General features: G+C 41.8%; 3 protein-coding genes across 5 annotated transcripts in view; 2 read left to right on the forward strand and 1 right to left on the reverse strand.

Moving 5' to 3' along the window:
- Positions 1-10,430, forward strand: part of LOC114250690 (proton-coupled zinc antiporter SLC30A2) — a 28,217-nt gene extending 17,787 nt beyond the window's left edge. For all 3 annotated transcript variants that reach the window (XM_089727982.1, XM_028184667.2, XM_089727983.1), the window contains exons 2-10: positions 68-234; positions 3,431-3,535; positions 4,366-4,486; positions 5,217-5,396; positions 5,902-5,995; positions 6,983-7,123; positions 7,986-8,117; positions 9,300-9,408; positions 9,480-10,430. In XM_089727982.1, the coding sequence (XP_089584108.1) occupies positions 68-234; positions 3,431-3,535; positions 4,366-4,486; positions 5,217-5,396; positions 5,902-5,995; positions 6,983-7,123; positions 7,986-8,117; positions 9,300-9,408; positions 9,480-9,625 (1,195 nt within the window). In that variant the 3' untranslated portion in view covers positions 9,626-10,430. The remainder of the gene's footprint in view (positions 1-67; positions 235-3,430; positions 3,536-4,365; positions 4,487-5,216; positions 5,397-5,901; positions 5,996-6,982; positions 7,124-7,985; positions 8,118-9,299; positions 9,409-9,479) is intronic.
- Positions 10,005-18,468, reverse strand: LOC114250703 (myrosinase 1). The gene is made up of 10 exons (XM_089727981.1): positions 18,061-18,468; positions 17,797-17,894; positions 14,744-14,936; positions 13,962-14,133; positions 13,347-13,560; positions 12,583-12,677; positions 12,225-12,416; positions 11,481-11,591; positions 11,058-11,299; positions 10,005-10,722 (listed from the first exon to the last, which is right to left on the reverse strand). Exons 1-10 carry the CDS (start codon positions 18,108-18,110, stop codon positions 10,587-10,589), a joined length of 1,503 nt encoding a protein of 500 aa, XP_089584107.1. The 5' UTR covers positions 18,111-18,468; the 3' UTR covers positions 10,005-10,586.
- Positions 18,469-19,705: 1,237 nt separating this feature from the next.
- LOC114250683 (protein lethal(2)essential for life) lies at positions 19,706-20,528 on the forward strand. Its single transcript, XM_028184655.2, has one exon. It carries the CDS (start codon positions 19,794-19,796, stop codon positions 20,424-20,426), a length of 633 nt encoding a protein of 210 aa, XP_028040456.1. The 5' UTR covers positions 19,706-19,793; the 3' UTR covers positions 20,427-20,528.
- Positions 20,529-20,956: the final 428 nt, after the last annotated feature.

Raw genomic sequence — 20,956 nt, forward strand, 5'->3', positions numbered from 1 at the left:
TCTCACAACTGCTGTACCCTATTTTTTGTGTAAATATTTTTGTTAAATAACTTTCTATTATTTAAAGGTACAATGATGGGCACGTATCGTACGGGACGGACAATCAGATCCGTGGGCGGAGAGTCATATTCTGTGTCCACGGGAACCCGTCGACGGGATGCTGTGCGGTCATCGAGACCAGCGCCGACGGCGATGACTCGGAGAAAAGGAACGGAAGCATCTCAGAGGCTGAAAGTGAGTGCGCTCTCTTTTGATTCTCTTTAAGGTTCACAGTTAAGTATAGCTCGCGGCCGCACTCGACCGCTCAAGCCAAGCACACTTCAACTAAGTCGATGTTTCTATAGTCCGGTTGTTGTTGTAGGCTAACGTTGTCGATGCGACGGTTTGTGTTCTTACTTCTCAATGACTACTTAACATGAATTATAAAATCATGGTATAATGGGGGTATAGATATAAAACGCAGTCAGCTAGTTCTTGAGACCGAGTTTTATTATTTATATGTACATCTTTATATATATTTATTGATTAAATCGGTAGTGTTGTGGTAACTGTACGGTGGAGTCGATGACGTTGCCAGCCAGGGGTGGTGAGCTAATTAACTTGTGAAAGTTTGAAGTTGGATATTTGAAGTTGTAGTTATAGATTTATTTTTTAGACGCCGTCACGTTGTTCACTTTAAAACTGTTTTGAAATTTCGAATCTGATCAATATGTTCGCGTAATGTTTGTAAATTAATAAATAGGAAAAAAATCACGCATGGTCGATCATCTGGCGTCAACTTATAAAAAAAATGATTATAGAGATCGCCTTAAGCAGAAATCAATCCCTGAAAGAAAGCTAGTTAGTACGTTCACCTGTTTTTTAAGAACGAATTGTGACATAAATTGTTGGTTACCTATGTGCTACATTCAGAGGTCAATGTCCGTTTTTCGTTCTGTGCTTGGAACCACTTATACTTTTGCTAAATTCAAAAGAAACCATTGATAAAGTTAATGTGTTAGTGTCAAATCTAAAATCGGTGTAATGACGTCACGACCTTCACTACCGATTAGTGTAGTCTACGTCCAATTCAAGTCACGGTTTTTTGTTACTTTTGTAAACTTTGGGAACCTTTGGAGGCATGGCGGATATGGTACAATGGCGTTATTTCTCGTTACTTAATATTTGGTTTTTCTCTCGATATCTCTTGAGACTTGCACTCGTATAGGAATATAATTCGTCTAAGAGCTCTACTCCTGTCCTTGGGCTTGAGTTAATGTCTAGATTATGTTAGAGAATAAGTTGAAGTTACGTCTACTAGTACTGTTATTCGGATATCGACAAAACAGTTTATTCGTCCGTGACCATGACAACTGTGAAGTATTCGTAAGGTCTCTAATAATAAACGTAATATTAAGCGTCACGAGCTGGACAAACTACTCGTATTATGTGACTAAACAGTCACATCTATTTACGAGTGGGGTATGTTGAGCCCGTTGTATGATAGCTTAATGGAAATGTTATTTCACTGAATTCGGACCTATACTGAACTCATCTAATCTTTATCGAGAATCATCTTTTTTCCCTTCTCGCTGGTAGCCTAAGAGGCTATTTCAGCTACGTCCGGACGGGTAGGTGTGCTCACGGGGCCAATCTGAGACAATTTGCTAACACTAGCTGTAGTAAAAGCAGAGCTTCGCAGAATCTACCAGCGGATCGGAATCGCGACCCATTCAAGACCCTGTGAGAAACTCAGTGGGCTGTGTCTATCGGTCAATTCGTTCGTCGAACTCTTTGTAATAATCGACGAGGACGGTGCCGGTGCTTGAGGGTCCTAAAAGCACCGATAATGAATCCGGGGGAGAGAATCATCGTCCACAGAAATCGGTTACGTTAAAACGTGTCATTGAAATCTCGTTTATAAATGACGTCACTAGTTAGGCAAAAGAGCTTTGCAAATAAAGAGTGTAAATAGAGAACCTTAACCTTCAATCTCGCATTCAACGGGTGACAAAATTATGGAAATAAGTTTCTGCCTCATTTCATGAACAATTCATAGATACCTTGAAGTTTAATTGTAAATGCAGATGGTTGATGATGCTTCGGTGACACGTCTCCACACTCGACTCGGATAATTTTCTTTGATTTATTAATATTGAACGCGATTAAAACGTGATTTAGAATAAAACTGTATAGGGTATTACCACTTGTTTTAAAAGGGGAATCTTTACAATGTTTACCTAAATATGTAACTGATACTATATCTGGAATACCTTACTTTCAACTTGCTAATTTACAGATTACGCAGAAAAAATGCATATAGCTCATGTAAATTTTTGTATTTTTCCTTTTATTTAAGCTATTTTTTTAAAAATCACGAATCACGAATTTGTCTCACAAAACCCATTGGTCTGTAATATGGTTTTGCTTGCTGACGACCCAGTTAACATGAAGCGACTATTGGAACACATAGATACCACAACGTTAATGTTGCTAAGGGAGACTGTCCCCTGAGAGACATAGTTGAACTATTCCTCACATCACTGACTATCATCACCTTCAAATTGGCCTTTCTCCTGGCGCTGAACTTGCTCTTGAACTGACTGAAATTCTCTCACGAGCGTAAGCGAGTGTTTCCACTATACATGTTACATGTGTAGTAACAACAGACAGCTAGGAAGCACCCCGAATGGACACAGTTTATTATCGTCCTTTAGAGTTATTACCAGATAATTTTGTGTGGAAAATCAGATTGTTTTCTTTTATCTTTTAAATTAATCAGTTTATATTAATGTTTATCGGAAGTTATTGGATATGGGATGTAAGTAGTATTCAATAGTAATAATTTTAGGGACTTTAGTGGTGCACTTTGCCTTTTCTCGCCAGGCTACGGTTTCGTGTACAATTCGATTATAATTAATTGAAATTAAAAGTTTGTACACCATTATGATTCTATTTTCAAAGACTATTATACTTCTATAATCACAAATTTCACCAAGACTACACTATAAAAAATATTAACAAGGACAAACAATATTTAATCTATTTTCAATTTGACAACAGACGTCAAGAACAAAAGTTTGACAATAAATAGTATGCATGCGTGTGTGCGTCAAATACATGGTATGTAGTGTGTGTAATGTTTTATTTATTGATTTAATGTATCTTTTATGCATTATTTAAAAAAAAATATTAGCATTGTGCACTTCTCTATATTCTCTATAAGTGTGGAAAATTTCATACTCCTCCGTCCGCGCAATTCTCGTAAAAAGGTAATAAAAGTTTTTCCTTCACGTATTAATATATAGATAGATAGTTAACGCATAAACAGTGTTTATCTGCTGTACTATACTTCCTCCCAGCATTACTCACAGTGTAGTCAATTGACAACACCGCGCTTCTCACCTATCGTGACGTTTTAAATTTGACGTAAATGGTATATTCCTTCCAGGGCATTGTCACAGATCGCGAAACGAAGAGATAGACAAGAGAGCGAGAAGGAAACTCATCGTGGCCAGCGTGCTGTGCGTCATATTCATGATAGGGGAAATAGTAGGTGAGTGGAACAATACATTTCAGTCATAACCCATAGCTTGGAACCCGAATTTATTGAAGTTACTAGTATTAGCTGTTTCTTTTTATTACTGCCCTTGTAGGCAGACGAGCATACGGCCCACCTGATGGTAACTTGTTACCGTCGCCCATGGACTCCAGCAATGCCAGGAGCAGAGCCAAGCCGCTGCCTACCGTTAAGTACTCTCCACAAGCCTCGTTTGAAGATGAATATGTCATAGCGCTCGGGAAACACTTTGGAAAAACATTGTTTCCCAACAATGCCATCTACACACGTGCGAGAGGGGCGCATTACATGTGCCACAAACTCGATATACGTTCCTCACGATTCATCGACGATATCTTCCATTGATGAATACTTACATTAATAGCAAATTAAGATGCAAACACGTGTTAATGACAAAAACGTTTTAATTTAGCATTCAAAAATGTGTGTAAACAAGTTGAACGAAGCCACATCACTTCATCAGTACTTCCGTTTCGTAGATCCACAAGGCACAGAATGACTCTTGCTCACACGCCTCACTCTGCTAAAGGTTTCCTGACCCGTGTGCTTAGTCCAAGTTTTTAACGTTCTCAATAGCGTGAAAGTAAATTCAAATTTGTATGCAGTTGGAACTTTAGCCTACGTTTGCCGCTACGCTTGCTGCTGTTGCCAACTGCATACAAATTTGAGTTAACTTTTACGCTATCGAGAACGTTAAAAAACTGGCACTAAGCAAATAGATCGTCCATTGCAGTTTTTGTAGCAATTCAGAATCAGCTTGCAGGAGACAACTAAACGTGTGCATGCATTTTGTTTCCATGCGCCAGGCGGGTACTTGTCCAACAGTTTAGCGATAGCGACCGACGCCGCGCACCTGCTCACCGACTTCGCCAGCTTCATGATATCCTTGTTCTCGCTATGGGTCGCTAACAGACCCGCCACCAGACGGTAAGCTGCGCGTCATCATTCTCCTACCCTTCTCTCAGTCACCTGGGGTCCTTCCACAATCCTCTATCATATACCATTTCTTCGCTCGCTTCCCTCTTACACATATAGTCCTTCACGCGATCCATAAATTTTTTCTTAGGTCTAACTCTAACTAAGGTACAAATATTTAAAATATAATTAGAAATTTGCACATTATATTTGATACAAATTTAATTTGAAATATTCACTATGACACAGCTTATCGTGTGGAGTAACAAATTTTCGTTCGTATAATGTGAAAATTTCAAATTATATTTTAAATAATTGTACTAAAAAAAACTGATGGTAGAAACGAATAGGTTTGCACTCGGGTCTGTCTGCTGATTGCAGCGGCCCATGGACTTCAGCAATGCCAGAGGCAGAGCCAAGCCTCTGCCTACCGCGCAATGAATACATACCATACTTTTTTATATTTGTATAATTATTAGTTCATTTAAGTGGTTGAGCCTGTTTTTCTAGTCAATTGTAAATCAATTAAAACCAGGCGAGGCGTGAATTCTTCCACTTACACCCGATGCTATAACTAAACATTTAAATATATGTTAAGAGTAGCCAATGATTGATTACTGAAACGCAATTGGCTCCCGGCCCCGGGTGTCGGCTGGCCCCGGGTGTCGGCTGGCCCCAGGTGTCGGCTGGCCCCCGGGTGTCGGCGCGTGTGTAACGGCGCCCTGGTGTGTGTCGGCGGCAGGATGTCGTTTGGGTGGTACCGCGCGGAGGTGATCGGCGCGCTGACGTCGGTGCTGCTCATCTGGGTGGTGACGGGCGTGCTGGTGTACCTCGCCGTGCAGCGTGTGCTCTACCAGGACTTCAACATCGACGCCACCGTCATGCTCATCACCTCCGCCGTCGGCGTTGCCGTCAACCTCGTGTGAGTACTCGTCTACTGTGCGCGGTGCCATACAGCGAGGGGGCATATATGATGTATTGGCAGAGATGCTATGCAATTGGTAAACGTTCAAGCGGCGGCGCCCGCCCGTATGTACAGCTGTACTGTACGAGCTGATTAATAATTACTATTATAATTGAAATGTATGTATCAAGACTGTATTTACTTACGGTGTGAACGTGTGACCTCAGGACCCGGGAATACTCTGCTCGTGGTCGAAATGGCAGTTCGGTGAAAATGTCAAATGTCACGAGACAAACAAATTGAACCGGGGTGTATCTTTCGTGTTTCGTGTGTAATTGTTTTTGTACCAAAAGAGGTAAATCGCCTAGTGTGAGCCATTTAAATTCAACATTGGATTGTTTTTAACACTATAACAACAAATTATAGAAGTTTCACTTCTCCTCTCTAATACTTACTTACAATAGACATTCATTAATATCCATATTTACGAGTGCTGCTATCGTCGCCACGTGATGTGTTCCAGCATGGGCCTGACTCTGCACCAGCACGGGCACTCGCACGGGGGAGGAGCCCATGGACACTCGCACGGACCCAGCAATCCCGTCCTCAACAACAGGGTGAATATGTTTTTGTTATAGGTTTTTTTATTGATTCTGGATTTTGGAGAGTTGGAGTCTGAATTGCGTCTGCTTAAACGATGAATCCCCGAGTGTCACTAGGCCCGGGATAGCTTTGCAGCCAGTGCTAAAGCCTATATTAAATATGAGAGATTACAAAGCAACCTTGGTGTTTCAGCACATAGCAAACTGAGAAATATCGATAAACACTCGATAGAGATAGAATTAAGTGCACTGTACACCACACCATCCGATAGTGCCCTGTGCTCTGTGTGGGAAGCAACGACTAACGGAAAACTAAAAGAAATTGTTTAATTAAAACAAAGTGATGGACATTGGGAGTGTTCCACCCGCACCCGCGGGGCCAATACTAACAATTATTTCACTGTAGCTATTGAAATTAGAATGTGTAAGTAGACTGCCGCTAATATTTATTTATTTATTCGAAGTGTTGCTGATCATGAACAGTGTGATACGTGTGTGTGTTATGATTCTGATATTGGAAGATGTCTAATGTCGTCCTATTAGCGATGCTATCGGTCAGTGTAACAATATCGGAAGCCGGTGTGGGATTTCATTGTCGTTAAAAGGAAATTGGTCATGAGTACCTTAAGCACTGGTCACCGCCCTCCTCAAACCTGTCGCTTGCGACGAAGGGCTCGACGAGTAAATTAACCCATAGATACAGCCAACTGAGTTTCTCGCCGGATCTTCTCAGTGGGTCGCGTTTCCGGTCCGGTGATAGATTCTGGGAAGCACTGCTCTTGCTAGGGCCAGTGTTAGCAACATCTCCTGGTTTGAGCCCCGAGAGTTCACCTATACGCTAGGGTAAAGCTGATATAGCCTCTCAAGGCTATCAGCATAGATGGGAAAAAAAAGTTTTAGCTTTCACAAAATGAAGTCCAAGACGTCTATGGGCGTATAATTGTTATGACTTGCCATACCCTGCCCACTTGTGTATAAACGTGCAATTGTGTGGGCGCGCAGGAGGCGGCGGGCGCGGAGGCGGGGGCCGGGGGGGCGGCGCGCGCGGAGAACATCAACGTGCGCGCCGCCTTCATCCACGTGCTCGGAGACTTCCTGCAGAGCTTCGGCGTGCTCGTCGCCGCCATCGTCATCTACTTCGAGGTACCGCCCGCCGCGATCTTGTACACGAGTGACCTCCGCGGTGAAGGCAGTTATACTTCACGTAACTACTGGCTGTGAGCCCGCGCGGGTAGATACGACCTCCCTGCCTATTTCTGTCGTGAAGCAGTAATGCGGTTTGTATAGCGGAGTAGCCTTGTACTATAGGATTAAAACTTGATTAAAACAAGATTGTTGTTTTGGTCACATAACACCAGGTGGGCCGTTTGCTGGTTTTATATTTATATTCTTAGTATTTTACCTTTATTAAAAGCGAAAAGTCAATAAAGTACCTTTTCTTGACGCAAAGAGCTAAATGAACATATATTTACGTGTTGGTAAAGTAATATTACGTGAGTTCGCAATGAAAGTCAAACAGAATGTGGGGTCATTGGCCCGCGCATCGTCTCGTTTAATTTGCGTTCCATTGCACTACGGACAAAAGAGTCGACTAGTATCAAAGCCGGCAATGTGACTTTTGGAAAATTATTGGTAAATCAGAAAAACGAATTATTGACTTTGTATTCCATTGGCAGTCACAAAACTCTTCTGAACGACATCTTAGATAAAGAACGGGTTAAGTATTAACCTTTATTTAATGCAGGTTTTGAACCGTATTCTTTGAAGGAGACGATTATATTCAAATCAATCTGTATTGACATATCAATAACATTTTTTTGTCCAAATGCACAGATTGCCACCTTTGATAATAGACGACTCAAAAGCGCTAATAAAATGTAAGCTTTTCTTTTATTTGAAAAGGCAATAGGATAAGTTCAGAATGAGTGCTTGTACCGTCGTCCCAGGCGCGACTGAAGTCTATACTTGTCTGCGCTTAAAGCGAATTGAATTTTGAAATTTGCAGCCGAGTTGGATCCTCATGGACCCGATCTGCACGTTCCTGTTTTCCATACTGGTTCTCATCACGACCTTCAATATCATCAAAGACGCGCTTCTTGTGCTGATGGAGGGCTCCCCCCGAGGGCTGGACTTCCAGGTTAGTTTTTAGTTACTGTTAGAGATGATATCTGCTTTAACGGCCGTCTGGTGTAGTGGTAAGTGACATGGTCACTACACAAGGGGGTCGCGGGTTCGAATCCCGCCAAGGGAAGATATTTGTATGATAAATATAAATGTCTTTTCCGGGGTTATGGATGTATATTAAATATATGTATGTGTATAATAAAAATCTTACATTTATATCCGTTATCTGGTACCTGTAACACAAGTTCTTTACGAACTTATCACGGGACCAGTTAACGTGGTAGGCAGCGTGGTAGGTCGGTAGGCAGCGGCTTGGCTCTGCCCCTTGCATTGCTGAAGTCCATGGGCGACGGTAACCACTCACCATCAGGTGGGCCGTATGCCCGTATGCCTACAAAGGCAATAAAAAAAAAAAAAAAAAAACGTGGCGTGATTGTTTTAAAAAAAAAAAAATTAACATTTCGCTCAATATCTAAGCAATGTACGGAAACGATTTTCCTCTTTCTGATCTGATCCGTGAAATGGGAAGATTAGGAAAGGCAAGAAGTGCTCTCTCTCCATCCGCGGACTGCCCGGGACTTGTCGGGAAGTTCAACAGAGATTAGACTCTTGAGACTGGGAGGCGACTTGTCGAGTGACGTGGCCTTTGGTTGCTTAGGTTTCCTCTCGCCCCGTCTACAGTCCCATGGCCTAAGTGAAAATTTAGTGATTTCACCATGATTTACAAAAGCATCATCATCATCATGATCTTCAGCCCAGTCTCAGTCAGTTCTACAGCATCTATGGCCAGCCCACTGCCGCTTCAGCTTGCTGACTCTTTGAGCTATGTCGATGACTTTAGTTCTCTGTCGAATAACCTTATTCGTGATTTAAAAAAGCCTCCACATTTAATACAAATTTCTCTGGTTTGTTTTCATTGGTTAAATGTCTATAGGAGTTCTTCGCCGGAACACCAGGATGTCTCAGTAAATAACCACCAATTGGCCAAGATATTATTTCACCCCAATTAATTAAAGCGTAAAATTAATCAACTAATCTCATTTCGCTTTCTATCATTATTCAAATAACAGAGTTTAAAAAGAAATAAGATATGGCTTAAAGGTCTCGTTATCGAGCTATAAATCTTAAAAAAATATACCTATCTATAATTTTTTGTATGAAATGAAATAGTTACGGTTGTCCCTTGTGTCTGCAGGAGGTGGCGGACACGTTCCTGGCGCTGCCGGGCGTGCTGCGCATCCACAACGTGCGCATGTGGGCGCTCACGCTCGACAAGCCCGCGCTCTCCGCGCACCTCGCCATCCGTACGTACCGCACCCGCCCCCCCCCCAACCAACCAGCCCCCGCCGCCCTCACCGCCTCCTCTGACGCGCAGGTAGCGGAGTCAGCCCGCAGAAAGTCTTGGAAGAGGCGACCCGTCTCGTCCACGAGAAGTACAACTTCTTCGAGATGACCCTCCAGATCGAAGAGTTCAGCGACGGCATGGAGCAGTGCAGCCAGTGCAAGGTGCCCCAGGCCTGACGCCCCCCGCGCCCCGCCCTCGTGTTTCGAATTATTCTAGTTTCAAATGTTTTCAATGTCCATTACGTCGTCACCTCCAATCAACTAGAAGTATTTAAGGGACAGGACATCTCTGAATCCGCAAACACATCTGAAGGTTGTGTAACACTGCGAGCACTAGATCATAATAAGACAATGCAGTTAATCGCGTGGTGCGCCCCCCTCCCCCGCGGCAGGCGCCGCTCCACGCTGCTTATATAATTGCGAGTATTATCTATTTACAAATAATATAAAGTTTATATTTATTTTAGTCATAAAATTCCTGTTTTGGTAATGATGATAATACTAACGAATTTAGTAGGTATTTATTAAATTGTAGCTAATATTCAAAACGCGGTAGTAAACCTTAATCATTTATTAAATGAAAACATTACAATTATCGGTTCGGACAATTTATAGAGTTTATGAAAGGTCACGACGTGCCTTATTATCGCTGCGGCCCAAGGACTGCTGCGGGAACTATCAAGACCATTAGCTTAAGTATTTATTGAACACATTCCCAAAGTGCAACTGTTAATGAATATAAGCGACGCGCTCGCGGGGTCACTGACCCGCGCCGGGCCGGCCGCGTGTCGGGACGCGTCGCCCGGCGCCAGTCTGCCGCGCGCCGCCGCCGCCGCCGCACGCGACCCTACACAGGACGATACAACGAACGTGCGGACTAAACTTGCAGCGAATTTTATAATTAAGGAAGTCTTCCAAATGTCTAGTAATAAGTATATTAAATAATGAGTTTTCTCTCGAAATAAATGTTGTTTTTTTTAAATTGTCTTTTTTATTGAAATATTTTCATAAGAGTGTTGATCGAGTCGGTGCGGAATACAGCGACAGTAGGATTTTAGGTAGCATTACACGTACGCGGCGTGAACAGGGCTGGGGTGCTACGGGCGCCTCGTCCCGGGCAAGAAGGCGTGAGGGATTTTTAATTGAAAAAGCTATCATAGTGCTTGGGCAGGCAGCCGGTGCGGGCGACGCTGCCGTAGTAGTCGCTCGACAGTCGCGCGGTGCGCGTCCTGGCGGGGCTGCCATAGTTGACTTCGAACAGGCCGAAGCGCTCCCTGGAAGAGACAACCATCAGGAGATAAGTGCTGACCAAGCTCACGGCCCACATAGTGTTAAATGGCAGAGCCCATAGACATCAACAACATAAATATCGCACCCACCTCAAGACATGAGGTCTAAGTCTCAGTTCTATGATACAATGACTGCCTCGCTCCCAACACAAATTACTTCTTTGTGGCAGAATGAGGCGTGGCGGGGTGGCCACTTATCAGTGAGGGTTCACAGCTCGCCCCTCTTGGAGTTATATTGAAATTAAAAGTGTTTGCGGGTGAAGTTTATTACTCGTTGTTATTCTTTTATCGTTAATTTCACTCGCACCAGCGATACTCACGAGAATCCCCTCATCCATTCATAGTTATCGAGTAAACTCCAATATGTATATCCGGTGACCGAGCATCCGTCTTTGTATATAGCGTCGCTGAGCGCTCGTAGGTACGCGTCGATGTAGCTCACTCGCTTCGTATCGCGCAGCCCTGCCGCCTGGGACACGCCGTTCTCCGTTATCAACACTGTAGGGTTGTTGTAGTTGTCTTTCACCCAGTTTAATGATTTTCTGAAACCCCACGGCACTACCTGCGGTCAAAACGATGTAATGTGAGTCTTCTGCAATGGAACACTTCGCTCCCAAGTCTTGCCTAGTGCTCACCAGAATCGACCGGCAGGTGTTTATATTTATATTCGATTCTACAATGCCCAGGCGGGTTTCCTTATTCCCTGCATTTCCTTATTTCGCACTGCGCGTGCGGATACTCACTCTAAGCCAAGTAGAGTTAGTTCTGGGCCACTCGTCTTTCTGTGAAATGACCACTCCCATGTCGTCACCGAAAGACGGTTGAGTGTGGATCTCGCCGCTACCTTGATTTACCTGAGGATGTACAAAACCGATCTATACTCTAATAAGACTCTCTCAAACAGCTTGTATGAGTTGTTCTGGCGAGTGACGATCCGGCCTACTACTTTGCGAAGCAGTACTACAGATACTCTGGGACGTCTTTAGGCTGCGGTAAACACTTATCACCGGGTGGACCGTGAGCTCCTCTTCATTATAGAAACATTAGACACATTCAAAAAAGTCTTAAAGCGGCCTAATTAGGTCAGATGATGAACATCTCAGAACATGAAGACTGTATTTTTATGAAGTAGTATGAAGAAATAACTGACGTTCCTTCATTTTGTCTATGTTTGGAAGGCATTTGTGGACATATGTCAAGTAAGTAATGCATTAGAAAAATTGCCATTCGTCTGTGGGACGCGAACCCTGCGCCGCGGCGGAGAGGCATCGTTCGACATTAATATACCGGACATCTTATCCTAAATGACAGAGGTAGGTATCGACTGATCGGGTAGTTATTGAAAGATCTAGCTTATTTTATTTATCGAAGGAGATCTGGCAAGAAACTCAGTACCTAGGCATCTTCTGTTAATTAGAATAGTTAATTCTCCTTTTCTATTCGAATTCTTAAGAAAAAAACGGTACGAAAAGTAAGCCTGTACGCACCAAGTATGTCGTGTAGTGGTTCAGACCGAGAAAGTCACTGGCCCCCTTTAGTCGCTGAATCTGCTGCGGAGTGAAGGTTGGGAGACGGGAGCGCGGAAACCCTTGCTTCCTCGATACATACGCCACCCGGCTTTTCATCTCTGCGGGGTAGTCGCCGGATGAGGAGAAAATAGGGTGCGCGAACCAGCCGAACTGAAAACAATATATATTCGCTGCTATCATCACTTAGGGCTTATAAACTGTGAATTAATGACGGATATTATTAATCTATTCTCATTTTTCAACTAGACATTCCTCGAAGGATACCAATTTAACACCAAGTATAAGGAGTTTTCAAAGTTAAAGTAGGAGTACTAACCATAAATTGTCTGGCAGTCTCTGCAGCCTTCTGGTCTTCCTGCGAAGTAGTAGCAGCTTCCAACCAGGAAAAGTCTAACGTAATACCGATCTTTCCTGCCAAATATATACCTAATGTAATAAATGAAACCTAACAAGCAAAAAATGTACTTTTTTTAATTTTAGAATGTTAGAATTTGTGTGGATTTAGTGTTACCTCCCTAACGTTATGCTGTCTTTTACAAGCGAAACTTGAGAATAGTCCTTGGCAGTAAATAGTGACCGTAGTGTGAGTCCGTAGCCCGATGACGCTCGCAAGCACCGACAGCGGTAGACGGCTTGTTCGTTGGTATCTTGACCTTTAGGCACGTGCGTCGACGACACTCGATTGGATCGCGTCAACTGTGTGTGTTGCATAACATCCGCGGCAACAGACGGTAAGAGCGCGGCGCGCCAACCCACCCCTCAATGGACAACACAAATCATGAAATACTGGGTTCGGGTAATTGCTTTTTTCCCTATCTATTCGCTGTTAGTCAAAGAGGCTATTCCAGCTACGCCCGGTCGGGTAGGTGAGCTCACGGGTTCAAGCTGAGAGAATTTGCTGATACTAGGGCTAGCAAGAGCAATGCTTGGCAGAATCTACCAACGGATCGGAACCGCGACCCACTGAGAAAATTCGGCGAGAAACTCAGTGGGCTGTGTCTATGGAACTGTTGCAATTGCCACACCGGGACGTCATTTCAATTGTCCATTAAAATTGTATTTTAAATGAGACTAGCGCACCTTTCTGTTTATCCTGAAAGTGTTCTTTATAAAGGCGGTAGACGGCTGCGTGTGCCAATAGCGTGTGGTGAGTGCAGAGGTAGTCCTGCAGGCCGGAGCCGGCGGGCCCCGCGCCGGGCGCGTCCTCCCCGCCGTACCCCGCGCCGCAGAACGACAGCGGCTCGTTGAACGTTATCCAGACGCCGACGCGATCGCCGAACGTTGTGAACAGTAACTGGCTCATATCAATACATCAGTGTGCTTAGTGCGAGCTTTTTAACGTTCTCGATAGCGTAAAAGTTAGCTCATATTTGTATGGAATGGGATCGCTTGCCTACGTTTGCCGCTAGGGGCGCTGTTCCAACTGCATACAAAATTGGGTTAATTTTTACGCTATCGAGAACGTTAAAAACTCGCACTGAGCACACAGGACCACAGTTCAACTACTCTGAATCAGTATTTAGACCATCTAGGGTTTAACATATCTCATTGAAGTCAAAGATTAATCACATAGTATCTAATAGTTTATTCGGTATGCCGTAAAAATAATTTTGAAATGCGAGGTTGACTTCACAAGCGAATATGGCACGTCGTGAGCTCATACCGATACTACTAAAAAAGCGATATTCAACATACCCTGGCGTAGTCCACAAAATAATCTACTATGATTGGATTGGTCCACCCGCCAAGGTCCTGCAGGCTCTGTGGCAAATCCCAGTGGTAAATGGTGACTACCGGTTTGATGTTGTTTTTGTGTAAAGTATCAATTAGTTCCGAGTAGTACCTGAGCCCGTCTTCGTTCACTAAACTGGAGACAAGGAATGTTACATAATGCCAAATCCAAAGAAACTGTGTATGTGTGTGTATGTGATATTAGGTTAATCGGTTTCTTTGTAGCTCTTAAATTATTTATGGTATTGTGAAGCTAGTTTATCGTTCAATCAAGTTTCATCTATGACAGAATTCGCAAAGAAACATTTTTTCATCTCGACGATACTAATACCCAATGCGTACAAAAATCCCTTTTCCAATAGAAAACTGGAATAACCACTATCCTAAATGTAACCAGTATCCATTACCTACATACAGCAGGCAGCGACTTGAGGGTGCCCCTGGTATTTCTGATGTCCAAGAGTGACGGCGAGTACATAACATCCTGAGGGCCGTATGTCCGACAGCCTACAGCGGCAAAAACATTGCTTGTAGTTCGAAATGCATTCACGAGATACGACTTATGGATTGGTATTCTCTAATCCTGTCGTAACTCATCCACATCTACCCGTAGCACCAGCAGGATTCGATCGCGCAGCCGGCTCCCACGTACCGGGCATAGCGCGTATAGTCAGGTAAGTACACCGCCTCTCAGTGTACGTGACGCCTCAATCAATTTTATATCACGAATACTAATAGTCCAGTACTTGCTGTATCCGGTGGGCAGTACCCTGGGCCACGACACGGAGAACCGGTAGAAGGACAACGACAGTTCAGTGACGAGGTCCACGTCACGTCGGAAATTATGATAAGAGTCTGCTGCCACATCCGCATTACAGTGGTCGAAGACACGCTCAGGGTGTTCGTGGGTGTATCGGTCCCAGATACTCTCTCCTTTGCCTGGATGGTTGAGACAAGAGAAATAAACGTGTGTAAATGAATTTCGACGTTTAAATCGAAGTCCAAGGTTGCACTTGTATTCTAATTAGCAAGAAACAGATTTCCACAGCAAGCGCTTAGGCAGCGACTTGGTGGCGACGTCGGTAATTCCGAGGTCCTTGGGCGACGAGATGTACTCATCTTGACAATCACATTAACGGCAAACCTTATCATTATACGATACAACCATATCACAGACATCTAAATCATCTATTAGGCTACGGTCGATTTCGAATTGTGACGGTCACGCTTTTATTATGAAAAATATGTAATTTTACTAGCATGGATCAGTGCTTTCCAATCTGTTTTCATTCCTGTACGCCCTTAATAAAACTTTTCATGCATGAGGATCCTTACTCTAATTACTCCACACCCACTACTACAATGCGTCTCGTTTCTCTCAACAGACACAGATTCAGACAAGCGGTATACAAACGATTGTACTGTGATCTACCAGCCCAACGCTCAGAGTAGCATCTTAGTAAGTTATCTATTAGGTAAGTTATATTGTAGACATAATACAATAAACTAATAGAGTTGTTCAATAAAAAGTGTTAATTGTTTTTTTTTTTTTTTCTTTTTATTGATGCACAAAACAAATTACAACCAAAGAAATTATAAGTTTAAATGTTTAACATAACAATCTGGATTGCAATTCAAAACAGGTGCATACAGAAAAATTTTTTACAACTGAGCAGATGCCTAAATACGATGTATACATACTCACATACGCTCACACTCACACACACACACACACACACACACAGCCACACGTACACATACTCACCACACACATATGTAAGTTACTATCTGATTAAATTAGATCTAATGTATTATTAACTGGACAATATTAATTATTTGAGAATATGTTTAACTAATTTACAATATTTATAAAAATTACTCTCAAATATATCAAGATCAGTGTTGTCACCTGCCAACTCATTATAATGTCGTGCCATTCTAACAATGGGATTAAAGTATGAGATGTTATTTTTGTGAACTTCAAGTGCAAAAAGATTAGTGCAATGTGATCTACGCGCAGTATATCTGGTATTAAAAGATATTTGCGAAATTAAATCACTTGAATTTATTATATAATGTATGATTTTGTACAAATAGACTAAGTCAAAGTATTTACGACGAAGAGATAAAGATTCAATTTTGAATTGGGTTAGTCTATATTCATAATTAAGATTATTTCGACCTGGTTTCAAACGGTAAGCTAATATCCTAAGACATTTTTTCTGCACTCTTTCAATATCATCTATATGAACTTTATAATACGGAGACCATATTGGTGTAGCATATTCCAAGAGACTTCTCACAAGTGAAAAAAATAAGTATAATACCGAATGAGGATTCTTGAAGTCTTTGCTTGATCTGAGAACGAAACCTAAAAGTTGATTAGCTTTAGAAGTTATATATTGATAATGTGAACGGAATGAAAGTTTCTCATAAAAGATAATACCTAAATCTTTAGCGACAACGGACCTATTTAAGACAGTATTGTTCAAAAAGTAATTATTAATGATTCTATTTCGTTTATTTGTAAATGAAATAACAAAACATTTGCTACTATTTAAAAACATATGATTAGAATTACACCATTTAACTAATGTATCTAAGTCTTGCTGCAAAAGGGAGCAGTCAGCTGGACTTGAAATATTGTGAAATATTTTTAAGTCATCCGCATATAATAAATGATTACAAACTAAATATTCAGTTAAGTCGTTCACAAATATATTAAAAAGCAAGGGTCCGAGATTAGAGCCCTGCGGTACGCCCGATGTTACTGTGACAGGTGACGAGAGAAAGCCCTTCAAGGCCACCAACTGACTTCTCTTGTTGAGGTAAGAAGAGATCCAACGAAATAAGTTACCGTGTATGCCGTACGAGACTAGTTTATGAAGTAGAATACGATGATTGACTTTATCGAAAGCCTTGGAAAAGTCTGTATAGACAGAATCAGTCTGGCCTCCAGCAGCAAAAGATTTACAAAGAAAATCCTTATATACTAATAAATTGCTTATAGTAGACTTGTTTTTTAAGAACCCGTGCTGCTTTTCAGAGATTAGAGGTTTAAAATGATTATAAAGATACATGTAAACTAAAGATTCAAAAATTTTGGCAAAACATGATAATATGCTTATTGGTCTATAATTCTCACATCTCGATTTATCACCACTTTTATGAATGGGTATGATATATGCGGTTTTCCATAGATTAGGGAAAACACCACTAGCAAGGGATTTGTTAAAAAGTTTACATAAAGGAGAAACTAACTCATTTCTACAACTCCTAATAAAGTAGGGGGGTATTCGATCAGGTCCAGCACCCTTACTAATATTAAGTAGCTTAAGTTTGAGAAAAACCTCGCCCTCATCAAGTACAATAGAAGATAATGTATTACTTATGCGATCCCTAAAGTACATGTGCTCATCGAAAGTATAAGAAAAGTTGGCAGTTGTGTCTTTCTCATAAACAGAGCTAAAATATTGTGAGAAAAGCTCACTTATTCTCATTCTCATTAATGAGCAATGTAATGTAAAAATAAATGTTATTTTATTTTTCGACGTAATCACCTTTCCGGTACGTGTGTGTGTTGCCAGTACCGGTAGATATCCCAATACGAAGCCCGAGCCACCCTGAAACCTCAGCTCGGTCTTTCGGTGATAACTCACAGCTATCGTACTCTTCAAATTGTAAAGCACCATTACTTTACAGTAGTCACGCACACATACACACAGGTGTCACTTGATCGGGGTCGACGTAATGTGGTCTAGTCCAACACTAACATTAAATAATGAACGCCGCTTCTTACCAGACACGTTCCAGGCTCCTTCGACCTGGAAAGACGCTGTGGCTACTCCGAATTTGAAACCTTTAGGGAAACAAAGTTGTTCCCGCCGTCGTCCCGCACTAAATGGAAGTTACACAATTTCAATTAGAAGAATACGCTTGAAGCATGCAAGTCTGTAACATTGTATGTATTTAATAAAATGTTATTATACTACCGGATGGAGTCTGAATTCCTCTAGCCATCTCGGTATTAGTAAAAGTGAGCAAACGAAATAATAATACACACCTAATTATTATAAACAAAAATAACAAATGAAATAACAATAAACAGTTCATGTTCGTTTCTTAGAAACCCGAAGCGTAATAAGAAGACAGTTCTTTGCCGATAACCTTTATAGGACATTAGACCTAACTGTGATGTGCGTTATATACAGCATGATTAAACTGCTAGGAACATTTATAAACTAAAACGATATTATGTTCTGTTTAAAACTCAAAAAAATACACACTTTGCATAGCAAACAACAATTTTTTAAAAGTGCGAGTTGTACTGGTACGTGGCAATAAATTATTATATTGTGAATATTGTGATGCGCATTTGAAATATGTGCCAATTTTCAATTACATACATCGGGTGCTTGAAGTTGATGAGAGTTTACCTTGAAACATGCCGTTACTCAGAAAGAGAGATACAGATACAGGTCAACTGAAAAAAAACTTTGTAGAAAGATGCGACGGTGGTGTACCCACGGGGCACTAAACGCGGTGCAATAATTCCTACATGAGTACAATAATGTTTCATCTCTGACCGTTAACATACTTTTCGAAATTAATTAACAAAAATTTTTTAAATATTTTTATCTAAACATCATCTAAAATATCAAATTTTCGATCGGAATCGTGATCATCTGAGAAGATCCGGCGAGAAACTCAGCAGGCTAATCCGGCTAATGTATGGATTAGGTTGCTCGATAACTCGGCAAGGAGTTCAACGTGCAAACTATCTCGAGTAGGGTTACCAAGATTCCTAAGCTTGCTCCTAATGCTAGAGCTGTAGGTGTCTAATAGAGATAGTGGATGGGATAGATCCGTAAGGACGTGTCTAGGGCGTAGAAATTGCTTGACTCCTGCGTGAGCTAGAGTCGGGGAGTAGTCAGCGGCAACAACGATGAGGCGATTCTCATGACGCATGGCCTTATTGAAGTTTGTGCTCTGGATTAGGGACTTGTATTTCTTGAACAGTAAACAGCAGTGGCACCAGGAAATAAATAGACCTGATGATTATTTTAAATTGCGTTCGTTTTGTGTACACGATGGTGACCGGAGCGACATCAGGCGACTGCACGACCTTCACATTTAACAGATGTGATTTTGTGACTAAGAAAATTCCGTATCGCCCTGTAATTATTTGTTGTTATTATCATAATAGGACATGTCAAAGGTTGGTCACTGGCTTTCAATTTACTTCTAACAGGACACTCATATGATAAACAAGGAATTAGAATTAAAATTCAAACTAAATATTGGACATTCAATCAACAATTATCTTCTGATCTTCTTCGAAATGTGATTCATATTTTTCTACAACTCGCTATGCTGTATGTACAGTAAAACGTCAGGAATATAAATAATTTAATGTGCTCGATGTGAAATCGAGAAACAGTGCATTTATATATCTAATATTGTAATCACGTTGATAGGATTTCGTTCAAATAGAACAATTTTACGATTTAGTTTGGCTACTCGCCAACAGATGTCTCTTTAATAAAATATGAAGAGTGTGTCCGTATAGTTTTTAAGTTCGTCCAGAAAATGCAAGAATAATGTAGATGGCGTCGTTTCATTCTGGACTTGGAAACATCTCGAAATTTATTCTTGTAAACATCAATAGGTGGCGGTGGCATCGGGTACGTATAAATACCTGAGTTGCGCGACCCTGATTCAGTTGTTTTTGAGAGATACTCTGAGATAAGCGCTTGAATTTTATAAAACAAACTAGTAACGAACTAACAAAAAACGATGTCTATTTTGCCATACGTGTACGATTTGGAGAGACCATTTCGTCTGATGGATCGAGAACTCTTCGGCCCGCAGGATTTCTACAGGATGTCGCCTTTCAACCAATCGATGCATCGTGACCGCTACAGAATGTCTCCGTACAATCAATTTCGCGACGTCTTCGAACCGCAGTTTTACAGACCCTGGGAAAATACTTTGCGACAAATAGAAAACGTAATGAAACCGATCGAGCAGCTGACTTCGGCGATGAATCAAATGGCGCTTCAGGAGATGGGCTCTAAAATCACATCCAACGACGAGAAGTTTCAGGTCAATATCGACGTACAACATTTTTCACCGGATGAAATAAATGTGAAGGTAGTCGACGGACACGTCGTGGTGGAAGGGAAACACGAGGAGAAGCAGGATCAGCACGGGTATGTGTCGAGACAGTTCATCAGACGATACGCGCTACCACAAGGCTGTTTACCAGACACGGTGGAATCGAAGCTGTCTTCTGATGGTGTCCTGACGGTCACTGCACCTAAGGTGCTAGCCTTACCTTCGACTGGTGAAAAGATTGTTCCAATAACACATACTGGTCCTGTGATGAAGAAGGTCGGATCTCAGGAGCCTTCAGCTGTCGCTGTGTAGTAGGATTTATCCAATGTAATTTTGATTATTTTAAGACTGATTCTGATCTGTGCTGCAGGAGGTACTTGTAAACTTTTTTCAATAAATTATGTTTTATTTTTATGTCAACGTGTTTCTTTAATAACAGAAGTTACCTACGATGTACGATACGTGTTTAATTTATTTATTGCATGGAACTGGTAAACCAGCTCACGACTGCACAGCTGATGTTTTGTGGTGAACGGAAGCCATAGGGATCGCTACGCGCACGCTGCCGGCTAACTGCTGCCACTTAACACCAGGTGGGCTGTGAGCTCGTCCACCCATCTAAGCAATAAAAAAAAACTAAACCACGAGAAGTTGAGCTTTTTTTAATGAATAGCGGCCATGCCCCTTCGAACCGGATCCTTCTGTTGCGAGGCCGACAGACAGACAGACAGGCGGAACCGTCCGGGCATTACTTATGCAGTCAATATTTTTTCGTTTCTTAGTCTACTTGATATTGTTCCTTTAACTGTTGGTTCCGACACGTGTCAGGTAAGAGCTTCCTT

Source organism: Bombyx mandarina, chromosome 05, assembly GCF_030267445.1.
Source record: "Bombyx mandarina strain Sakado chromosome 05, ASM3026744v2".
In the NCBI taxonomy this organism is placed as follows: Eukaryota; Metazoa; Arthropoda; class Insecta; order Lepidoptera; family Bombycidae; genus Bombyx; species Bombyx mandarina.

Coding starts and splice junctions, on each gene's coding strand:
- LOC114250683 (XM_028184655.2), top strand. CDS start 19,794: ATGTCTATTTTGCCATACGTGTACGATTTGGAGAGACCATTTCGTCTG.
- LOC114250703 (XM_089727981.1), bottom strand. CDS start 18,110: ATGAACTGTTTATTGTTATTTCATTTGTTATTTTTGTTTATAATAATT. Junction 14,134..14,743: donor CTGCCCACCGGATACAGCAA/GTACTGGACTAT, acceptor CCTTGTCTCCAG/TTTAGTGAACGAAGACGGGC. Junction 11,592..12,224: donor ACCACTACACGACATACTTG/GTGCGTACAGGC, acceptor GTACATCCTCAG/GTAAATCAAGGTAGCGGCGA.